This window comes from Drosophila elegans, unplaced genomic scaffold (genome assembly GCF_018152505.1).
Source record: "Drosophila elegans isolate 14027-0461.03 unplaced genomic scaffold, ASM1815250v1 contig_183, whole genome shotgun sequence".
Classification (NCBI taxonomy): domain Eukaryota; kingdom Metazoa; phylum Arthropoda; class Insecta; order Diptera; family Drosophilidae; genus Drosophila; species Drosophila elegans.
Genome location: NW_024545550.1, coordinates 7,973,869 through 7,995,162, shown reverse-complemented (window position 1 = coordinate 7,995,162; position 21,294 = coordinate 7,973,869). Strand labels below are relative to the sequence as shown.

General features: G+C 45.3%; 5 protein-coding genes across 11 annotated transcripts; 3 read left to right on the top strand and 2 right to left on the bottom strand.

The window, feature by feature from the left end:
- The first annotated feature begins 167 nt into the window (after positions 1-167).
- On the top strand, positions 168-5,532 carry LOC108144473 (uncharacterized protein KIAA0930 homolog). Of its 3 annotated transcripts, XM_017269384.2 has the most exons (7): positions 169-750; positions 1,602-1,768; positions 1,830-2,252; positions 2,312-2,762; positions 3,445-4,812; positions 4,926-5,075; positions 5,141-5,532. In XM_017269384.2, the coding sequence occupies exons 1-7, from the start codon at positions 633-635 to the stop codon at positions 5,179-5,181; spliced, it is 2,718 nt and encodes a 905-aa protein (XP_017124873.1). In that variant the 5' UTR covers positions 169-632; the 3' UTR covers positions 5,182-5,532. The 3 variants fall into 3 exon arrangements, with proteins under 3 accessions (XP_041563166.1, XP_017124873.1, XP_017124874.1); XM_041707232.1 differs by lacking the exon at positions 5,141-5,532 and having other exon boundaries at positions 168-750; positions 3,445-4,857; positions 4,926-5,012; XM_017269385.2 differs by lacking the exon at positions 3,445-4,812 and having other exon boundaries at positions 173-750.
- A 142-nt stretch (positions 5,533-5,674) lies between these two features.
- On the top strand, positions 5,675-12,551 carry LOC108144474 (spondin-1). The gene is made up of 5 exons (XM_017269387.2): positions 5,675-5,970; positions 9,142-9,536; positions 9,936-10,397; positions 10,652-10,877; positions 11,539-12,551. Exons 1-5 carry the CDS (start codon positions 5,784-5,786, stop codon positions 12,414-12,416), a joined length of 2,148 nt encoding a protein of 715 aa, XP_017124876.1. The 5' UTR covers positions 5,675-5,783; the 3' UTR covers positions 12,417-12,551.
- LOC108144475 (protein teflon) lies at positions 6,180-9,118 on the bottom strand. Of its 5 annotated transcripts, none has more exons than XM_041707234.1 (4): positions 8,613-9,112; positions 7,277-8,541; positions 7,188-7,210; positions 6,794-6,954 (listed from the first exon to the last, which is right to left on the bottom strand). In XM_041707234.1, exons 1-4 carry the CDS (start codon positions 8,941-8,943, stop codon positions 6,927-6,929), a joined length of 1,647 nt encoding a protein of 548 aa, XP_041563168.1. In that variant the 5' UTR covers positions 8,944-9,112; the 3' UTR covers positions 6,794-6,926. The 5 variants fall into 5 exon arrangements, with proteins under 5 accessions (XP_041563167.1, XP_017124877.2, XP_041563168.1 ...); XM_041707236.1 differs by having other exon boundaries at positions 6,794-6,840; XM_041707233.1 differs by having other exon boundaries at positions 6,180-7,210; positions 7,277-8,491; positions 8,644-9,115.
- Positions 12,552-13,115: 564 nt separating the features above from the next.
- On the bottom strand, positions 13,116-17,133 carry LOC108144829 (general transcription factor 3C polypeptide 3). The gene is made up of 2 exons (XM_017269965.2): positions 15,297-17,133; positions 13,116-14,990 (listed from the first exon to the last, which is right to left on the bottom strand). The coding sequence occupies exons 1-2, from the start codon at positions 17,043-17,045 to the stop codon at positions 14,133-14,135; spliced, it is 2,607 nt and encodes an 868-aa protein (XP_017125454.1). The 5' UTR covers positions 17,046-17,133; the 3' UTR covers positions 13,116-14,132.
- Positions 17,134-17,250: 117 nt separating this feature from the next.
- Positions 17,251-20,987, top strand: LOC108144313 (putative helicase MOV-10). Its single transcript, XM_017269011.2, has 4 exons — positions 17,251-17,479; positions 17,537-17,679; positions 17,733-18,604; positions 19,462-20,987. Exons 1-4 carry the CDS (start codon positions 17,453-17,455, stop codon positions 20,985-20,987), a joined length of 2,568 nt encoding a protein of 855 aa, XP_017124500.1. The 5' UTR covers positions 17,251-17,452.
- Positions 20,988-21,294: the final 307 nt, after the last annotated feature.

Sequence of the window (21,294 nt, the reverse complement as noted above, 5' to 3'; positions counted from 1 at the left end):
TTTGGACAACTGCGAAAAACCTGGAAAGGGGTGAATAAGTATTATGTTTGAATTCGATTACCGATATCAAGCTCTAGTCGAACAAGAGCAAGCTTGGTGTTATCGTTTAATTTCGCGGTTTTGCAACACTTTTGGATCTATTGTTATTTACGTTTTTTTCTCCATTCTCCATTTAACAACAAAAGCTCAGCTAAACAAAACAATCAGTTAACCGTGGAATTTTTTACAATTTATTGAAAATTAAGACAAAGAATAAGTGACTAATATGAGAAAAGGTGGGAACAGCTGATGCCTGATAACACAGGTGGGGTAAACTGTGCGGATAAGGGATACAAAATATCCACCCCCGAGTGGGAAAAAATCCGAATTTATGCTCAGTTGCAATTTGCATGCGCTGCCGTGGAGACGAGCTGCTCTCCGCCGATTAAAAAAAAAAACTAAAAGAACCAGCAGCAAGCAAAAACAAATGTTGGAATATATTCCACTCTACTAGCCGCGCCCCCTCGCTACTAGCACCGCCCCTCTCCCCGTAAAAGCCGTGATGTCTTGGACAACGTTGTGAAATAGTAACACTCACCCATCAACATCGACATTCGTCATCGGAGCTGGAACCGTGGAAATCCCCCGTTAGGATGGCTCTCGCCAGTGCCGCCGCCGCCCTTTTGAAGGGATCTCAGACGCCACTGCAGCAGCTCCTGGAGGACATCAACTTTCAGAGGACCAAGGAGATGCGCCAGCTGCTCAAGGATGGTGGGTATCCCGGATTCGAACTCCTGATTTTCCCTCTATTGCGGCGAAAATTTGTCTACATTTGCACTTTATCGATTTGTCACACTCACACATACACAAAGGGCAACCCCAACCCCCAAGGAGGCTTGCGTGTGTATAAGTGCCTGATGCGCCTGTGTGCGTGCCTTTTCCGCCCCACTTTTCACCAACGGTTTGTTTTCTTTTATATAAGCAGCAGCAGCTTTTACTTTTATCGGGCGACAAGGGGGCAGGTTGGGAAAACCACAAACAGCTGTTCACCTGTCGGTCAATTTGAGCATCCCCCAGCTCACCCGATTCTTGCAGACCTTAATTTAAGGGAAGACTTTCTCTAAAATCTTAACTATGAATTTGGTTAAGGATTATTAAAAATTTATTAATTTATCTTTATACATTTAACATTAATTTTAAATTGGAGGGCTAACTAATTCCAAGTTTATTTTTATTTTGTACATATTTTTATAATAATTAAATAGGTTTTCTATTAGGGAAAGTGCTAAAGTTAAATTCCTGAGCAAACCCAGTCATTGAAAGCTCTTCAGCAATATAAGCAACCCCTAAGGCTTAAAAATCCCAAAAAACATTTTTTTTTAAAGAACTGAAAGGATAGCAAAGAGGAAAACAATAAAACAATCACTATGTTAAGTAAAGCGAAGTTCATTTTTGAATTAAAGACAAGCAACGATAATATGAAAGCATTATGTGAGCTGATATTATTCCTCTCAGGGACTTCTGTTGTTAGCATAATAATGATTGCTGGCATAGAAATAGTAATACTTTTTCCTTCTCGCTTAAGTTTTATGTTCTTATTACGGTTTGTATACCTTTTCCAGATGGCGGCTTCGTGGTGCTCCAGGGCACCACCTACTGGACGGACCTGTTCGTGCGGCACTTCCTCTTCCAGACGGAGCCCGTGCACAGCATCGACTCGGACGATTTGCTCTTCTTTGTGCGCAAGAAGCACGTGAAGAGCTCGTCGCGCCACATGCCAAAATTTGAGGTGGGTAAATGGGATTGCTCGTCTACAAATTATCAAAAAAAAAAACGTATCTTTCCAACAGACTGAAGTGGAGGTGTTCCGCAAGGACTCGCGCAAACTGCCCATCGGCGATCCCGATGTGGACTGGGAGGAGACGGTCTATCTGAACATGGTCATCCACCAGTTCGATTATACACTCACACTGGCCATTTGCACCAGGACCTCGCCCAAGGAGCTGCAGGTGCTGAGGAGGCACTCGCAGCGGGTGTACGCCAGTCCCAGTCGAAGGAAGATGGACACCAAGGGCGAGGGCGAGGAGATCACGTATCCGCACATCTGCTTTATGGTGGACAACTTCGACGAGGTGTTCAGCGACATCCTGGTGCGCGACGGGGAGATGGTGTGCGTGGAGCTGGTGGCCAATGACAAGGATGGAGCGGTTCAGGGCGTGATCTTCCTGGGATCCATACGCTACGATGCCTTAAAGAAGGTCTACGATGCCAGGGTTAGGATGGGAACTCTTCTTTTAACTGCTTTCATACTAATTTATTGTTTATTCCAAAGCAATCCAGTCTGAGTTCCAAGGTGGCGCAGCGCATGTCCTTTGGCCTATTCAGCAGTGGAGCTGGCGTCCAAACGCGCTGTGAATTTGTCCGGATGAAGGGACCGCAGGGAAAGGGTCATGCCGAGATGGCGGTGACTAAGCCAAAGGGATCTGGCGTGGAGACGCCCACCAGCGAGCCGGGATTCTGCGCCACCGACATGTGGGACGAGTGGGAGGAGGAGAACGACGACTACTGCACGTACCGCCATCAGCGACGCCTCAGCGATCCGAGCGCCAATCTGAACAACTTCTCCCGCTACGGTTGGCGCACCAAGACCAACTCGAATAACCAGGACATGGTGGGCAGTGGCACCAGCCCCAATGTGGGAGCCAAGGCGCGATCGGAGAACGAGGGACTGGACTCGCTGGCCAGCGAGGTGTCCGAGATCGAGGCTGGAGATCTGCGCGATGGTCAGTCTAAGCCACTCTCTATGTACCTATAAGTTTATCTTAGTTTCCTCTTGATTTGAGCATCCTTTAGTTGCATGAACATTTACAATTGAACATTGCCTAGTTGCGTAGTTTTTATCGTAGTTAATGCTGCTTATTCCGCTTGCTCCTTTCATTTCCGTTCATATTCCTGATTTACTTCTCGTAATGTGTTGTGGTTCCATTGATTTTCCTTTTACAACTTCCAACTATCAAATTTATATATATACCTTCTATGTGCCCCCTAAAAAACAACCCCAGAGTATATATATATATGTGAAGAGAACACCAGACATTGCCGAGAAAGCAGGACAAATAATACACTAGGGTCAACAACCAAAATTATATTCCGTTTGGCTTTTGTTTTGACACTGGATGTTGAGTTGGAGGAGGAGGTCGTCGTTCATCACATCCCATAGTCCTATCCTTTTTCCGTTTCCCTTTAGAAATTATGTTTTCCGTGGTGGTGGTGGCTTGATTGTATATTCATTAGACATCCTCCCCAGTCGATCCCTAGCTTTTTGTGTTTTCCCATTCTGGCTTATTATTTCCACTGCTTTCTGTTGCCAATTACCGACTAAGTTGCTTGGGCCGATCCTCGGTTGTACATGTGTGTCGATGTATATGCTTTTAAACGCAAAAACCGATCTATATCTACTTGTAGATCAGCAACGTCCTGCTTTCTCGGCCTCCACGGCAAAACTGCACCCAAATCCGCATTGCGAGAGCCACCAGCTCGCCGCTGGTGATCAAGAAAAGTTGCCCCAAGAATCCACTTCCACTGCTCCATCGGCTGCGGCTGCAGCTGCTGTTCCGGCCGTGACTCCGCCTCCTTTGAGTGCCGCCGCGGAGGTCAAAGTGCCCGGCGACAACAACGGAGCTGGTCAGACCACGGGCTGCAACTGTTTTGGCGGCAAGAAGGGCAAGAAGCGCTGGCCGTCGGCCAAGAACACAGACACCCCGGAAATGTCCGAGGTCTACTGCCCCAGCTGCGAGGATCCGTCCAACGAGTCGCCCGCCTGTCTGGCCAAGATGCCCGACAAGCGGCCCACCCGTCTCAAGCCCAAGACCAGCATCCTCAGTGTGGAGAGCGAGCTGCTGGTGGGCAAAAGGAGCAGTTTCCGGCTGCCGTCGGAGGGCAAACGAAAGCAGCAGGGTGCCAGCATCACCAGGAGCGCCTCCCTCAGTGCCGCTGATCGCAGGACCAGTCTGCCGGTGGCCACCAGGAAGATCATACCCCCAAGACTGCGCACGTCCAGAGTCAAGGATCAGGAGAAGGACAAGGACAAAGATAAGGATAAGGATAAGGACAAGAACAAGGAGAACGACAAGAAGTCTTCGAATCAGAAGGTCAACGGTTCGGCGACCAACTTTCTGGCCAAGATGTCGCCCAAGCGGCGCAGAGGCGTAGCCGGCAAGGATAAGGAAAAGGACAAAGAGGGCGACAAGGATAAGGACAAGGGCAAAACCAAATCGAGTGCTGCTATCAAACACAAAGCCGTCAATAATAACAATCCCAGGCCGGACATGACCTCAAAAACTGAGGAGTACGAGATTGCCGATGATGCTACCTCCCTGAATGGTAGTGAGTCGGAAGGAGGCGTTGGAGCTGGAGCCGCCAAGATGGCCATCCTTAGTGAGAGCGACAGCAAGCTGATGATCAGTGTTCGGGGACGTGAGGAGCTGCCGGTGGTGGAGTCCCCCAAGAATTCGCCACCCGCGAAACTCTTCGAGAAATGTGTCCGCGTGTCGGTGGAGACGGAGAAGCATCCGCTGCAGCCGAACGAGAACAATGAGAACGGGGAGGAGAGTGATGTAACCAAGGTGATTTCGCCAACGGAACTGACGCCCATGCTCGATGTGGCCAATGGCAACCAGGAGGAGGCGGAGGTGGAGACCACCAGTGCCACTCTGCCGAGGACAGCCAAGCAGGCGCATGTCAGCAAGATGCTGCATCTGGTGCCCAAGCGCCGAACTCCAGATGGCACCAACATCTACTACTGGTGCGATGTGCCCAAGAAGGCACTTAAAGGTTATTGCCTAGGAGATATTCTACCTATAATTCTTATCAAACAATGCATGTTAATAGTTACCTGTGCTCTGGCTGCAACCATGACTTATCTAGTGTGCCTTGTTTACTTTCAGAACTCGACGACGGCGCCTACAATCCCCTGTGGACCAGTCGAGGCTTCACGCAATCCTTTCACTTCTGGAAGGAGAACAGAAGACAGCAGTCCACGCCGCTCAATGCATTCCTCACCTATGTGACACTGCCCTGGTGGAGCATTGCAAAGGGTAACATACATATATCCTAAAAAAGTACAATTTATAGTTATACTCATCCTTAAACTGACTTACAGACCTATTGGATCACCGGGAAACGCCAATTCTGACCTTTTAGTATTAACTTAATTTGCGATTGTGATTTATATGCCACTATGCTTAATAGTTCTCACATTTAATCCCCTAAATCAACCCGATCGAATGCCAACCGTGTGATCAGTCTCAGTTTGATCTATCAGTATATAATTGCTTTGTTCTCGACCAACGTTGAGTTTCCTAAAGCGCATCCTCACGGATCAAACTATGGTACTTGGTGAGCGCAGAGCCAACCTACAAATTTATAAACTAAACTAAACGAACTACGATAGTGAACACTGTTACCGATGATATGGAAATATATAATTGTAATATTATTTGTAAATTGTACGGCAACATTTATACCACGAAATATATACCAAATAGAAAACAAGACGACCAGTAGGAAAGTGATATTTATGAAGGAGCAAATATAAATTGAGAAATTCAGTCAGTTTGTCGTAATCATCCCGAGCCCGAGGCTTCCGGCATCGGGTTCGCCGTCCGACTTGAAGATAGCCCAATCGTCGTCTCTCCGGCTTGATTAGTCTGCTGCTGAGCCTCGCCTGGAATAGTCGCATCTACTGTGGAGCTCAGAAATCGTACAAGTCGTCAAGTGATAACGCGCGAAACAAAGCACTGGAGATGGGGCAATCGCTGCCGCTGCTCATCCGCCTTGTCGTCATCGTCTGGCTGACAATTAGTACGGCCACCGCCTGTCCCCGGGCGCCCACCCATTTGAACCACGGACGACGCACACGCGGCGACAATGGATACAAATTAATTGTGGCCGATGGACCCAGCGGCTATGTGCCCGGCAAAACGTATAATTGTAAGTCTGGATAGATACCTTTAGCTGGGTTTCGCTTTTTTAATCAGCGGGGTCACTTGAGAACTGAAAATAAGAGCAATCGACGCGATAAGAGAATCCAGAGCAGATCGTGTCCATCCTCTCGGTTCAGCAAAGTGTTTTGAAAATGCTGTTCACTAATCTTTTTAATATAATTCAATCGTGCTTATAATGATGAATAATAAACTGTATTGAGTCTGTAGAGGTTATTTATTCAGAACTTTGGTGCAGAAACGCATGGATAAAAAATTTAAGTAATAACTTATTACTAATAACGGATATAGCTTTATATAAACATAACTAACAAGTTTATTATTTTGACTGTTAACTTTATCTGACAACTTCTTCAGCTTTTATTGTATTCACCTTTTTGAGAACTACATAACATTGTTTAACTATTGCTTTGTCGCTAATCTTATTAATTTAGTTAGTGTTTATAATCTTGAATGAATGGGAATTAATTGAGTTACATAGATTGTTTGTTAAGAACATGAATACGGAAAAGAATTGATCCAAATTATATAAATTAAAAGCGGATATAGTTTTATAATAAGCAACTAGCCAGTTTCTTAACTTGACGGATAAGCTATCTTTTAGCTTTTAACTCATCTGAGTTTTTACTTTTTTGACAACTACATAACAACGTAAAGTCTTTAGTAAAAAGTATGACTACAACTTAAAATCTATATAAGGTTGTAAGTGGAACTGTTTAGAAATGAGCATTTCGCATATGCTTCTCGTAGAATCCCTGGTACTTGAACAATTTATTGCAAGGTTGGCAATGATACACACCTTCGTGAGAAGTCAAATGCTTTATGTATGATTCTTCAATAGTGAAAGTTTCCTCGCAGCCTTCGCAAAAAAAAACAAAACTATCAGGTAAAAATCCGAATAGGTTAAAATAGTCGGTGGGCAAAATCTTGCCGTTTTTGACCACCTTAAGGTGAACCGTTTTTTGGTGCCAAACTGAAATCAGATTTATGATTCGTTTTAGTTCGCCTTTAGTCAGGTTGCATCCCATCGTTAAGTTGACTTCTGTAGTTAGCTCAGAAATCAGACGAGAGAGAAATTCAGCTTTGGGTGATGGATTCAAAATTCTATAATTCCAAATGGAATCGTGCTTCATGTAGATTTTGCTAAACTGGGCGGCTTTTGCGCGCAACTTCATCAACTCATCCGACGTTATTTTGTCCTCATACCTGGCATTTTGCATTGCTGGCAACTGAAAGGATGAAATAATTTAAGGTATTAGGTGAATTTTGGGCAATGATTAAAATCAATTGCTCACCCCAACATTTTTCAAAAGAGTTGCGATGTCTGGGGAAGTTGATTTTTGTTTTTTGTTTTTTTTGTTTGGCTCCTTTTTTATAACCAGCAGGTTTTCCTTAGGCTGTGTGGTTTGTAAAACTAGATTATTTGACTCCAATTTGTCGTCCTTGGTAGCAAAACTATTGGTATTTGTTTGATTTGTTTTGGTACTGGTTGTCTGCATCTTTTTAACGGCCAGATTTTTCTTTACCAGTGCGATTTTTGAACTTTTGTCGGTGGTAATCTCTATATTTTCCGAATCCAATTTCACGAGTTTTGCGTTGTCGTTCTTGTTAACAGGATTTTTAATATTGTCTAGGATCTGCTTTATTTTTACAACAGGATTTTCCTTTGTCTGTGTGATTTTGGAATTATCTTCATTTTCCGACTCCAACTTAAAACGTTTTGTGTTGTTGTTGTCTTTAGATAGCTCTTGCTCATTGTTTGGAGTTGGGCTTAGTTTGAGCACTGAAAAACCTTGGTCTTTGGGCTGTTTCTGAACATGGTAGTTGCCAATTTCCTCTAGAATTCTTTTGAGCGATGGCCTTTCAGTTTGTATTGATTTAATCACACTATCACTCAACTTAGTTTTTGGCAGTATTTCAACTTGTCTTATTTGGAAAGGCGATAATATTCTCTTTGTGGCTGGTTTTGGGAACTGAGCTACTTTTTTAACCACACTTGAAACGGAGTTAGCTTGGACTTTCTGGACTGTTGAGCTGAGTTTTGGCTTAGAGTTCAGATCTTTGTGCTGCAAAAGGGATGTTGTGAAGATTCGAGCACTGGTTAAAGTCGATTTCCTTACACTTAAGTTAGATGAGGTTGGTTGTTTGGTTAGCTTGAAAGGAGTATTAAAATTAAGTGGCTGTATATTATCTACTTCTAAAGGTTCAGTTATAGGTAGTGTGTAGTTGGTTTTTGGCGGTTTCACTAGAAGTTTGGTAGGCTCATCGTTATCAATGGGTTTTAGGATGTTATCTACTTCTAGAGATTCAGTTTTCGGCTGTTTCTTAAGAAGTTTGGTGGGCTCATCGTTTTCAATGGCTTTGAGGATGCGGTTCTTCACGCTGCTCATACGTTTCCTCGAATTCCTGGCAATGGCGTGGCTCTTCAGTTCGCAGATTTTCAAAGTGTTCTCCTTGTTTTCTGCCTTGTTGCGAAATCCTTTGAATCCTCGGCCTACGGGATTGTCTTCCTGTTGGGAGAGTCCTTCCTTTAATAGTATGTCCTCCACTTTATATTTCACTGCCACAGCGGGATAAATAATAAGGAATTAAAATGTGATTATTTCGCGGAATATACCACTTTTTGCTTACTTGGTTTTTGGCTAGTAGAATCCTTTATGACCTCCATAATGCCGGAATCCCCGCTGCTGCTGCTGCTGTTGTTGTTCCCTGTCGACTGGGCGTACTCCTCTTCAGATAGAAGCTCCTCCAAGCTGTACACGTTTTGCTCCTTGGTGAAATTCAGGACATCATAGTGGGACCACTGGAGGTGCCTCAAAAATTCCGGCAGATGTGCGAAAATGTCCCGGCAGAAGTGGCAGTAAATGGCCACCATGTTATCGCTGGGCGAGACCACTACATCGCCGCACTTTTTCAGGTCGACGCATTGACTGCTGGTGAGCATGTCCATGAATGTGGACATTACTTAAACGAAATAATGATTAATAAAACAAATTAAAGAAAGAATAAAAATTGCGCGTTGTCTTGAACGCAAGAAGATAGAGAGAGCGAGACAGCTATAGATACCAAGCAGTGCTGTAAAAGTACTGCATATTTCGACAGCGATACATTTAATCGACTTACATTTTTATCGAAATTTGAATTTGTATACATTTAACAGTGCTCCTTCTTGGATCTCGAACCCACACGAAAATCCAGCATTTTACCCACTTCACCATTGCGGCGGAGGCGCATACTGGAGCACGACGTCCCCAGGCAGCCAGTCCGCGGCGAGTGGGTCGCTTCCAGCTGTTCAGCGATTCCCTGACCAAGTTTAACGATCGCTGTGTGAACACTGTTTCCGAGGCAGACTCCTACCCTAAAACAGAGGTCCAGGTGATGTGGGTCGCTCCAGAGGCGGGTTCCGGATGTGTTTCCTTGTCCGCAATGGTCTATGAGGGTCCCAAAGCCTGGTTTGCGGACGATGGCAACCTATCCACGGTAATCTGTGAGCGGAAACCGGATGCAGCTGCTGCCCAAAAGGAATGCTGCGCCTGCGATGAAGCCAAGTACAGCGTAAGTCGGGACTAACGAAATACAAGAAACTGTGGCAAACCAAAGTTTATACACTTTTGCAGCAGTTACAAAAAGTAAATATACCATAAAACTATATTATTTGGATTTTTAAACCTATGTGTATAAAAACAGTGAAACTATTTCGATTTTTCTACTGAATGTTTCGATCGCTTTCATGGCAGCTTAAATAGCTAACCATAACTATATTTTAAAGTACCTGAAAATATACATGAAAGCTATAATTTTTAATCGTAGAGTAAAAGAGCGATGCTGAACAAGAATTTAAATACTTTATATATTCAGTGCGCTGCAAACTTTTGTCTGAACTATACATATAATACCCTCTGCAAGAGTATAAAATAATCCTGGATAATAATTGATTTCCCCGAACATTTTCAGTTTGTTTTCGAGGGCATCTGGTCGAATGAGACCCATCCCAAGGACTATCCCTTTGCCATTTGGTTGACCCACTTCTCCGATGTCATTGGCGCCTCACACGAGGCCAACTTTTCGTTCTGGGGCGAGAACCACATAGCCACTGCCGGATTCCGTTCCCTGGCGGAGTGGGGCTCACCGACTGCTCTGGAGGGGGAACTGCGGGCAAATGGGCCCAAGTTGCGAACACTGATCAAGGCCGCTGGCTTGTGGTATCCGAATGTCAACCAAAACACCTCCGCCAAGTTCCGTGTTGATCGCAAGCACCCGAAGGTGTCGCTGGTTTCCATGTTTGGTCCTTCACCCGACTGGGTGGTGGGCATTAGTGGCCTGGATCTCTGCACCGAGGACTGCAGCTGGAAGGAGTCAATGACCTTTGATCTGTATCCCTGGGACGCGGGCACCGATAGTGGTATTTCTTATATGGTAAGAAAAGACTTGTGTATAAGATATTTAAACACGATTTGTATAATACAAATGGATAGTTCAGTATTATTATAAATACTGCTTTACTCCTTTATTAACAAAAGTAAATTATTTCAATTTATTTTATAAAAAAGGAATATTTATTATTTTTTTTTTTTGAATTCTTTCTTGGGATTTAATTTGTTTAATATAATAACTCTTATTTATGACCATAAAACCTGATTAAAATTATTGAATGATATGTTCCTTGTTAGTCACCCAATTCGGAAACGCAGCCGCCGGAGAGAATGTACCCCATCACCACCATGTATCCGGAGGATCCCAGGGCACCCTTCTACAATCCTCAGAGTCGCGAGATGCCTCCTCTGGCCAGATTGCACTTGAGACGCGAAAAGATCATTTCCCGGAACTGCGATGATGACTTCCTGAAGGCTCTCCAGCTGGAGGTGTCCGACGATGCCGAGGAGCAGGACACCAGAGGTATGTAAGGTCCCCATCTAACCAGGTACCGAAAGTAATTTTGTTTTATACTAAACAATCGTGGTGACATAAAGCTATTGCAACAATCCAGTTTTATAATTATGCATTAAAATTAAAATTTCAAAAGTCGGTTTAATTTTTATTTTTTTTTAATTTTTTTTTACACATATGCAAAAATAGGTTATTTTGAGTTTTATATAACTTTAAAAAACAAAATGACATAGTTTTAAATTTATTTTAAGCTCTATACATAATGATCATTTTGCCAGTTTTAATTTCAGGTCAAAAGAAATATTGTTTTTTTTTTTTTAACTCGGACTCTAAATTCAATTTCTATCATATAGAACCGATTATAAACGCAGAAGGTTGGCTGATTTCATTTAGTCTATTTCCTTCCCAATTTCGATAATCGGTCCTAGTGTAAAAAGAAATTTCAGTTCCAGTTTTATTATTTTCTAAAATATATTTGAGTTTCCAGTTATATTTTGAAAGCTAAAACCTTTTTCTTCAGTTTTAGTTTTTGATTAGAAACCCTGAAAAGTACCCGTTTTTTTTTGAGTAATAAGTAAAACTCTTAAAACGATCGTTGAAAAGTAATTTTTAAAATAAAACTTATATTAATTAACGACCGTAATTCTAATAAAAAAAATTAATTCCCTAGCCGAATGCCGGGTGAGCGACTACTCCGCCTGGAGTCCGTGTTCCGTGAGTTGTGGCAAGGGAATCCGCATGCGCAACCGTCAGTATTTGTATCCGGCGGCGGCGGATCAGAGCAAGTGCTCCCGCCAGCTGGTGTCCAAGGAGATGTGCGTGGCCTCCATTCCCGAGTGCGCTGGGGGAGATGCTGCCTCCTCCCAGCCAAGAGATCGCGGCGATGATGAGGGCGAGGATCTGGCCAACTCGCAATCCCTGGTGGGCAGCAATGGCGAGGGAACCGGGCTGTGCAAGACCACGCCGTGGACGGTGTGGTCCGAGTGCTCCGCCAGCTGCGGCATTGGGATCACCATGCGCACGCGCTCCTTTGTCAACTACTTGGGACGCAAGCGATGCCCCCACATCTCGGTGGTGGAGAAGAACAAGTGCATGCGGCCGGATTGCACGTACGAGCAGGTGGAGCTGCCGGATCCGCAGTGTCCCACCACGCAGTGGAGCGACTGGAGTCCCTGCATCGCCACCTGCGGCAAGGGCGTGACCATCCGCACGCGTCTCGTCCTGCTGGAGAATGGGCCGGACAAGGAGAACTGCACGCGGCGCATGGAGCTGCACCAGCAGAAGGAGTGCGCCGGTCCCACCGACTGCCACATCAACGCGGAGCAGGCCAAGGACATCTGTGTCCAGGCCCCGGATGCGGGTCCCTGTCGGGGCAACTACATGCGCTATGCCTACGATCCGCAGAGCCAGCGCTGCGGCTCCTTCGTCTACGGCGGATGTCGTGGCAACCGGAACAACTTCCTCACGGAGAACGACTGCCTGAACACCTGCAACGTGGTCAGGGGATCAGCTCCATCCAGGTCCGATCGGAGGCGGGCTGGTCCGTAGGGCAAGGCTATGTGAAGAAGGAGTCCCTGCCTGCTTGCTAGGACGGAGAAGATCCCTTTGCTCCTCCGTTGGTCACTTGTAAATGTAAATGTACCTCCTTCAGAAATCTTAAATAAAGAGACATTTTAACAGAAACGGTTCCTAATTGTATTTATATTGGTTCAATTGAAACAGGCAAGGCAAAGGGTTTTCCAAATTAAAATAATAGTTAAATTGCATTTAAAGTTTAAACCTCATTCTCCGTTTTATAACTGAGTAATATCTATATTTAATTAATTAATATATAATGAGAAGATTCCTTAACTCCTCCGTTGATCACTTGTTCAAAATGTACCTTCCTCGGAGTTCTTAAATAAAGAGATATTTTAACATATATATATATTTACTAGTTATCCAAATAAAAATGTTAGTTTATTTATATTTAAAGTTCATAAAACATCAGTTTTTCAGTTTTTTTTTTTATCGGGCTTAGTTGTATAACTAAGCACTATAATAATAATTACTTTTCCATTACCATTAAAGAAAGTAATGCTTACTAGCATTGAGTTTCATTATTATCAAAAAAAAAAGTAATGCTACATAATTGAATACTTCTGAAAAAATATTGTTAATGAAAATTAATATTTAACTTTGGACACAGGACAAAAACAATTAATTTAATCTAAAAAAGTAAACATGTTATATATATGTGTTATGTACAATCCTAAATATTTAAGCACATTCTTTATGCACATTATCTAGACACCAAATAATTATATTGTTGTCCAAACCCTTTGCAAACGTACCACAACAGAAATGTTGTATAAATAGAGTCAGACTTTATTGTTAGTTAAACCTAAACAATTTTATTTTTATCAACATTATTGACTGCACGACTAAAATAAAATTCTAATCCTGAACCAGCTGAATAAAAATAAGAGATTACGAAACCCTTGCTAGATTTCCGTTTTAATCACTTAAAGCTTTCAAATAAAACCGAATACTCTTAGCTCAATAACATTAGGTGACTAATTAAGTGTAATCGAAGGGCTTTCATTAGAAAAAAGTAATGGCCCCTATAATGACTTGGCTATAATTGCAAAAAATCGGAAATACTATTGATTAACTTGTTTTACAGACGTCTGTTTAAACAGAGTTCTAAAAATCATGTAACCTGCAGCACTGCACATTACATTTTCAACTGATAAGAGAGTGAAATAATGGTAGTCCCCTTTATTGTTCTTCTGACGCTATAAAGGCGACTGGTAGCTGTTGCTTGATTTCAGTACTGAATAGTTCTTCAATCGCAAAATAAAAACGTTTTCAAATAATATAAAGATTCTTAATTTTAAAATTTAAAATGGGATCAGTTTTGGAAAAAAGCAATTGGTGAGTGATAGGGATTTTAGGACCTATTGTTTTTTATATACACACAATGGGAAAACAATGCATTTTAAAAAGGTTCTTATCTCTGCAGTAATAGTACAAAGTAGCTCCAGAACTTTCTTCTGACTTAGTCATTACAAAAAAGTAGTATTTAATTTATAAGTGCTTCTAAAGGTGATTCAAATGGTTTAACCTTAATTTATGTGGGTTTTTAAGAACTAAATCTCCTTAGTTAGTCGTGCAAAAGTGTTTTCAGTCACTTCATATTTTATGCTTATGAATACAAAGCTATTTACACCATTTGTAATGCTTAACCTCTTGGTTGAAATCGTTTTATATAAAGATCGCTGATTAGACCACACAATAACGCATCAGATACTGGCGTGCCTTCCACTTGTTTCCGTTGGCTCGGTAGATCAGGTGCAGGTTGAAGGCCACCTCGTGCTGCAGTCCCAGCGTGGACTCGTGCTCGGCAATCAGCGGATGAAGGGGCACGGCCAGCGCCTTCTCATAGTACTCCACGGCCAAGTGCAGGATGTTGGCCTGATGATAGATGCGTCCTATGTTGTAGTAGATCTCCTGCTGGGCGGCGCAATCCGAGAGCTCGTGACCAGCGGACCGCAGCTCCTTGTAGCGCTGGGCAAAGGCCACCGCCTGGGCCACCGAAGCCGACTTACGCAGCACCTTCTTCTGCAGCGACAGCTGGTTGAAGGCCACCGCTATGCAGAGGGCCACCAGGGGATCGGGATTCTCGCGCAGTATGGGCATGTAGATGTTCAACGCATACTTAAAGGAGGCGCAATTCAGATGGTAGTGCCCCTGGAAGATGCGCATCGGTTTGGTGTCCACCGGATGGCGTTGCATCAGCCGCCGCATGTAGCGATAGTAGCGCACCTCGTCGCCCTTCTGGATCATCAGCGACAGCATGTTCCACAGATTCGTCTGGCTGGGCTGCTTGGCTATCAGTTCCCGCAGGTACGAGAAGGCTATGGCACAGTCGTCGTTGTAGTAGCACGTCAGCACCATTATCCTCTCGATCTCATGGTGGTAGTAGGTAAATCTCTTCGTCGTTACCATGGCGAAACATATCTTCTCGGCGGCACTGTGCATGCCATGCTTAAAGGCCGTACGCACCAGTTCCTGGAAGAGATTGAACTCATCCTTGACGGTCAGATCGGAGGCCTCAGTGGCGGCACTTTTGCCAGGATCCTAATGAGAGAATTTTTATTATAGGATTTGCTTTTTTTTGATTTGCATTAAAGTTAAGGGGGAGAGGGCATAATGTCTCAAACACGATGTGTCTAAAATTCTATTGAGGATAGTTCAATACGAATAGTATTATTAATTTTCAAAACTTTAAGGCGTTTTTCGCACAACTTTTTCTTTAAATTCCATGTTGCACCATTGGTTTTGGGGAATAGATTTGAACAGTTTCATCAATATCAATCACAAAAATTGGGCTTTTTTACGCAAAATAAACTTATTGCCCTGCTGCTTAAGCTGCTCTAAAGTCACCTGCAGATCCTGCTCCGCTGAATTATCCACCGCCTTGCTGCGCATCTGGATGATGGTCTTCAGACTCTCCGAATTGTAGGCACTGCCTCCGTTGGCGGCCGCCATCATCTCCTCGCGGTTGTACAGCTTGATGGAGTGGCGACTGAGCAGGGCATAGCCCACGTCCAGGAACTCCTCGATGCGCCCGATCTGCTGCAGCATCACACACCGCTCGTACAGCAGGCGGGCAATGAGCGGTTGGCCCTCGGCCTCACCTGGCTGCTCCAGTGCCTGGACAGCCTCCTCGTGCCTGCCCTGCTGTTTCAGCAGGGCGGAGAGGGTGAAGCGCGCATCGTAGCAGAAGGGCGCCAGCTGGACCACCTTCTCATAGCTTTGGATAGCCTCGTTTGTGCGGTTCAGCTGACGCAGGCACTCGGCCTGTCGAAGCCACACAAACGCTGGACATTCGACGGTGTCGCCATCCGTGATGGGACTCATTAGCGCAATGGCCTCGGCGTACTTGTGCTCCTGCATCAGTGCCTCCGTGATGTCCATGTACAGCTCCACCCGATCCGCCGTCAGAGTGATGTGCTCCTGGACATTCTGGATGAGGTAGCCCAGCAGGTGGTGGGCCCGCATGTGGATGATGCTGACGCACAGCTTGGCCCGCAGCTCGGGCACAAAGTCGTCGGGGATCTCGCAGAAGAATATGAGTTCCAGACTCTCCTCCTGGTCGTTCTCCAGCTCGAAGTTGGTGCGCTCCCTCAGGCACCTTAAGACCTTGGCATACTGCTTGTTGAGGATCAGTAGCTCCAGGTAGATGTTGATGTCCTCCAGGGTGAAGCGGGCCCCACACACGCTGTACGCCCCCTCCATGGCCTCCAGGGCCAAGGTGTGCTTCTCCAGGACGTGGAAGTAGCGGGCCACATTCTTGGCCGTGTTCAGGCACATCTTCCACTCCTCCGGCGGCATCAGGGGCAGCATCTTCAAGTACGTGAACATGGAGGCATTGGTTTCGCCCATCTTCTGCAGCAGTTGCGCCTTCCGCAGACGCAGTTGGTAGACCTTGGGCAGCATCTTGATGGCCTTGGTGTAGATGAGGCGGGCACGGGCCAGGTTGCCCTGCTGCACAAGCAGATCGGAGACTCGGATCCACATGTCCCGATCCTGGGGATTCAGGTGGGCCGCCAGGGTGGAGAAATTGAGGAACTTGACCTCGTCGCGGTTCTCATAAATCTCGGCCAGCGTGTAGAATGGTTCGCTGGCCAGCGGGTTCTGTCGGATGATCTCCATGCAGATGCGCTCGGCGGTTTCGAAGCGTCCGTACACAAAGCTCAAGTTAGCCTCGCCCATCAATCCCTGGAGGGCAGTGCTCAGCTGGCTCTTGCGAAATCCACCGCCACCTGTGGAGCGTCCACTTCCTGAAGGCTGTTGGTCTTGCGTTGGTGGCTTCGCCTGTGCCACAGAAGTGCGAGGCTGCTCCACGGTAGGAGCCACCAGCTCCTCCTCCTCCTCATCCTCGTCGCTGGCTTCCAGCTTGGTGCAAAAATCAGGGAACTCCAGACATTGGACGCCCTGCACATAGCGCTTGATTAGAGCTCCCTCCTCCTCATCCGCCTCGAAGCTGCGACGCTCGCCATCGGCGTCGCAGTCGATAATGTCCACCACGCGCAGTGGCTCCGTTTCCTGGAACTGCTCCAGCTCGTTCTCCGGCACATCGTTGCTGTCTATTTCCTCTATAAGGACCTCGTTTGAGTCCGAATCGGCCATTTCAGCCGGTTTCCTTTTTTTGGTAAACAAACCTTCGAATTAGAGGTGACACAAAATCAGTGTTGCAGGCTGTTTGTTTTATCAGTGATGCCCATCAACATCCGCCTGGCTATTAATTTTGAATTAGTGATGCCCATCATAATACATGTTGCATAAATTAGAGATGACTCAATATCAGTGTTGTACAATTGATTTCCCATATCAGTGATGCCCATCAGAGCACTGCTTGCACAAATAAATCGATCTTATTAATCGACGTTGCCCGCGAAGAAAGGACAAGTTTGGTCCATCTCCAAAAAAGCAACGGAACTTAAAGTTTGTTATTCTCGGAAAAGCCATTCTTTCTTAGTTATTGTCTCTTCACTAATGTGGTTTAAACTGTGACAATTATTTTTAGCAACGAAACAATGAACGGCACAGAGAACTTGGAATTGGTAAGTAATATTTTACAGTTGATAAGTGGTACTTGGATGTAATTATGGAGTTTACAGTTGGATCGCCAGTTGTCGCAAATAGCTCGCTACGCAGATCATTGGCTAAAACAGAATAACACTGGCTTTCTTTTGGGACCAAAAGCCGTGGCAAGTGACGATCCGAATGCCAAAAAAGATGACCCTTTGGAGAGACAGAAAAAGTGAGTTGTTTTTGGTTTCTCCCAGAATTTAGCCTCATGCCAATCCTCTCCAGACTTCTGGCACTGATGCGGAATCTACCGGATTCTCCGCCAACTAAAGAAATGCTAGAGGCCATGACCACCGAATTTACGGACACAGATTTGACCAAAAACAATGCGATATTCGAGGAGTACCTGGCCACCAGGCGGCTGGAGTTTTACAATGTATGCTCCGTGATGCAGACACTATTGAGCATCGAGGATCTGAGCACTATGCAGCTCTATGCCCAACTAATCCAACCGGATGTGTCTGTGCAGCGCGTTTCCAAGCTGAGGTACAAGATAGACCTTAAGAACACAACAGGTGTAAACGCTGAGGACGTGGTGGCCCCCAACTTGGACGAAGTGGTGCTGGTGCCAAAGCCCAGCCTGCTGGCCTCGCCGCTGCCCAAGCCACTTGTGCTGGCCCTGCTGCCACATGCCCACGAGGTCCTGGAAATGAAGGATCCCAATCGCCGCCATGTGGCCAGTGTGGAGCAGGTTAGTCGCACCACAGTCCATATCCGATTCAGCCGTGGCAGCAACCCCGGCGAGGAGGTCCTCATCGGCCAGCGATTCTGTGCCATAATCCGCTCTAGGCGCACTCCCTTCCGCTACATGTACCGCGCCCTAAAGGTGCTCCAGGAGAGCCCCTTGATACGCCGCTACCTCTTCCCATTTCCCGGCTGGTTGACTCAAATGCTGAACCGATCGATGATCGAGATGCGCAATTGCTCGACCCTGCCCATCTGGATGCAGGTGAGGCCACCACCGGAGCCTGCTGCATCGGCATCGGTCTCGCTGCTCAATTCCACCATCAATTCCAATGCGGAGCAGTTGCAGGCGGTGCAGAGAATTGTCGCAGGACCAAATCCCCAGGGACCCTACATCGTGTTCGGACCACCAGGTAATCAATCCGGACATATGTACAACCCCAGTTCGCTTCAGAAACCTTGTTATTAATATACTATTCAGACCATAAATTTCCAATAATTTCTAGGGGGGTTCCCCATAATTCTTCGCAGACAGACAAATCATCATCATCAACAGACCATATCCGTGGTATAAATTTACTACAAATTTCCATGCTCAAATTTCTTTTAGATATTGACAAACTTTTAAAAATTTTGTGGGGGTTCCCATTAATCTGTATAGACTACAAAAATTGGTCTTAAGATGAATGCAAGTAAGAAACCCACAGCTTATAATGAATTATTGTGAGAACACCAAAGATATGCGTTTTATGCATCGATACCTTTGATTTAAAAATACAAAACTTGGAGGGGGAATTATAGGAATTATAGATACATTTTAAACACTTTTTAACAAAGTTCAAGAAATGTATCCAGAATTAACATCATCTACGACTGAAAGAATTTCTACTGCATTAACTAGAAACACTCGTTTTAATTGTTTCAATTTCATAAATTTAATACATGCAATTGCAATTTTTACGCAATATATATACATGCCTATAAATAAAAAATCTACAAAATTCATATTCAGAGAATTACAAATTATATGATCATTATTAAATTTACTTGAAAAACTCAAAAACATTTCAAATTCGGATTTTTGAATTTCACTTCCTTAAAAATTCCACCAATCTAGAAATCTTTTCTACTTCAGAAGCACTAAAATTCAATCAGAGATTTACGAGTTCAATTAGGAATTTATCATACATTTACTAGAAAAACGTTTGTAAATCCTTAAAGATTTCTTTACTACTTTACCGTGTTCACTAGCTCTTCTTGTATCCCTTAGGCACTGGCAAAACCACAACCATTGTGGAGGCCATTCTACAGCTGCGCCTTCAGCAACCGCGAAGCCGCATCCTTGTAACCGCCGGTTCGAACTCGGCCTGCGACACGATCGCCTTCAAGCTGTGCGAGTACATCGCGTACAACAGTCGACTCAAAGAGCACTTTGCCCGGCAGGAGCAGCCCAAGCCGGGTCACCAGTTGATCCGCGTCTTCTCGCGCTCCATCCACCACAAGGGACTGAAGTCGGTGCCGGCACTGCTGCTCAAGAATTCCAACTGCTCGAAGAACAGTTACGAGCACCTTGGAGTTTCGCATGTACTTGAGTACGGCATCACGGTGGCCACGCTCTGCACGGTGGGACGTCTGGTCACCGACAACCTGGGCAAGCACAACTTCTACAGCCACATCTTCATCGACGAGGCGGGTGCGGCCACCGAGCCGGAGGCCTTGATCGGCATCATGGGGGTCAAGCAGACGACCGATTGCCATGTCATCCTGTCCGGTGATCACAAGCAGCTGGGCGCCGTCATCAAGAGCAATCGGGCGGCCTCTTTGGGTCTGAGCCAATCGCTGATGGAGCGACTCCTCCGCTCCGATTGCTACAGGCTGGACGAGAATGGAAACTACGATCGCAGCCTGCAGACGCGACTGCGTCGCAACTATCGATCCCATCCGCAGATCGTGCGCATCTTCAACGATCTCTACTACAACGGAGAGCTAATCCCTCAGGCTCCGGCTTCGGAGGTTAACTTGGCGGCCCACTGGAGCCTGCTGCCCAATCCTTCGTTTCCCATAATCTTTCAGGCCACCCATGGCAGGACGGAAAGGGAGCAGCACTCCACCAGCTCGTACAATCAGCTTGAGGCGAAAGTGCTGTGCTGGTACGTCAAACGCCTGATTGACGATGGCCTGGGCAGGGGAAATAGAGTCAGCCAGGTGGACATAGGCATTGTGGCTCCGTATACCGCCCAGGGTAAGCTAATCACCAAGCTGCTCCAGAGCCAGGGGCATCCCCAGGTGGAGGTGGGCAGCGTGGAGACCTACCAGGGCCGCGAGAAGCCCATCATCATTGCCAGTCTGGTGCGATCCTTTGCCAACATGGGATTCATGCGCAATCCTCGCCGGGTGAATGTGCTCCTCTCACGAGCCAAGTCGCTGCTCATCCTGGTTGGCAATCCAGTCACCCTCCGTCATCACCGAGACTTCAAGTCAATTATCAATAGTTGCAAGACGCAGGGCACATATCTGTTCAAGAAAAAGAACTCCCAGGACAGGCCCTTGTTCCTGCCCGACATGGATGAAGAGGAATCCTCCGATGAGGATTCCAGCAGTGAGCTGGAGGACGACGAGCTCACTCCCTGGTATGCCAGGATGCCGAAGGCCATAGACGACGATGCTATAACTAAATCAATGGCCCAGTTGTCTATACAGAAATCCGACAAGATTGTGGTTCACTCAAATTTTCTAAAAGCTTGTGCAGCTGCTCCAAAAGAAACCAAACTGAAACTGAAGGAAATGATAGTTTAGACTAAGTTATAAGCTTATTATTAGATTAAGTTAAACCAAGACAGACCCGAAAAGTTCAAAGTATTATCCTCTAGAAGAGAAGTCGTGAAAGAACCAAATATTCTAAGCCGTCGCTAACAGAAGTTCTTGTATTTTTTCTTAGTATAAGTTTCTGATAACAATACTTCACATTAATGCAGTCTGAGACTACGTTACGAAGAAGAAAATACCCTTGATACTCCATTTAATGGCCTGCGAATGAAGAAAGAAAAACATTTGATTTAAGATTTATGTAAGAATTGGACCTGTTAAATCCAAACGTATGAGT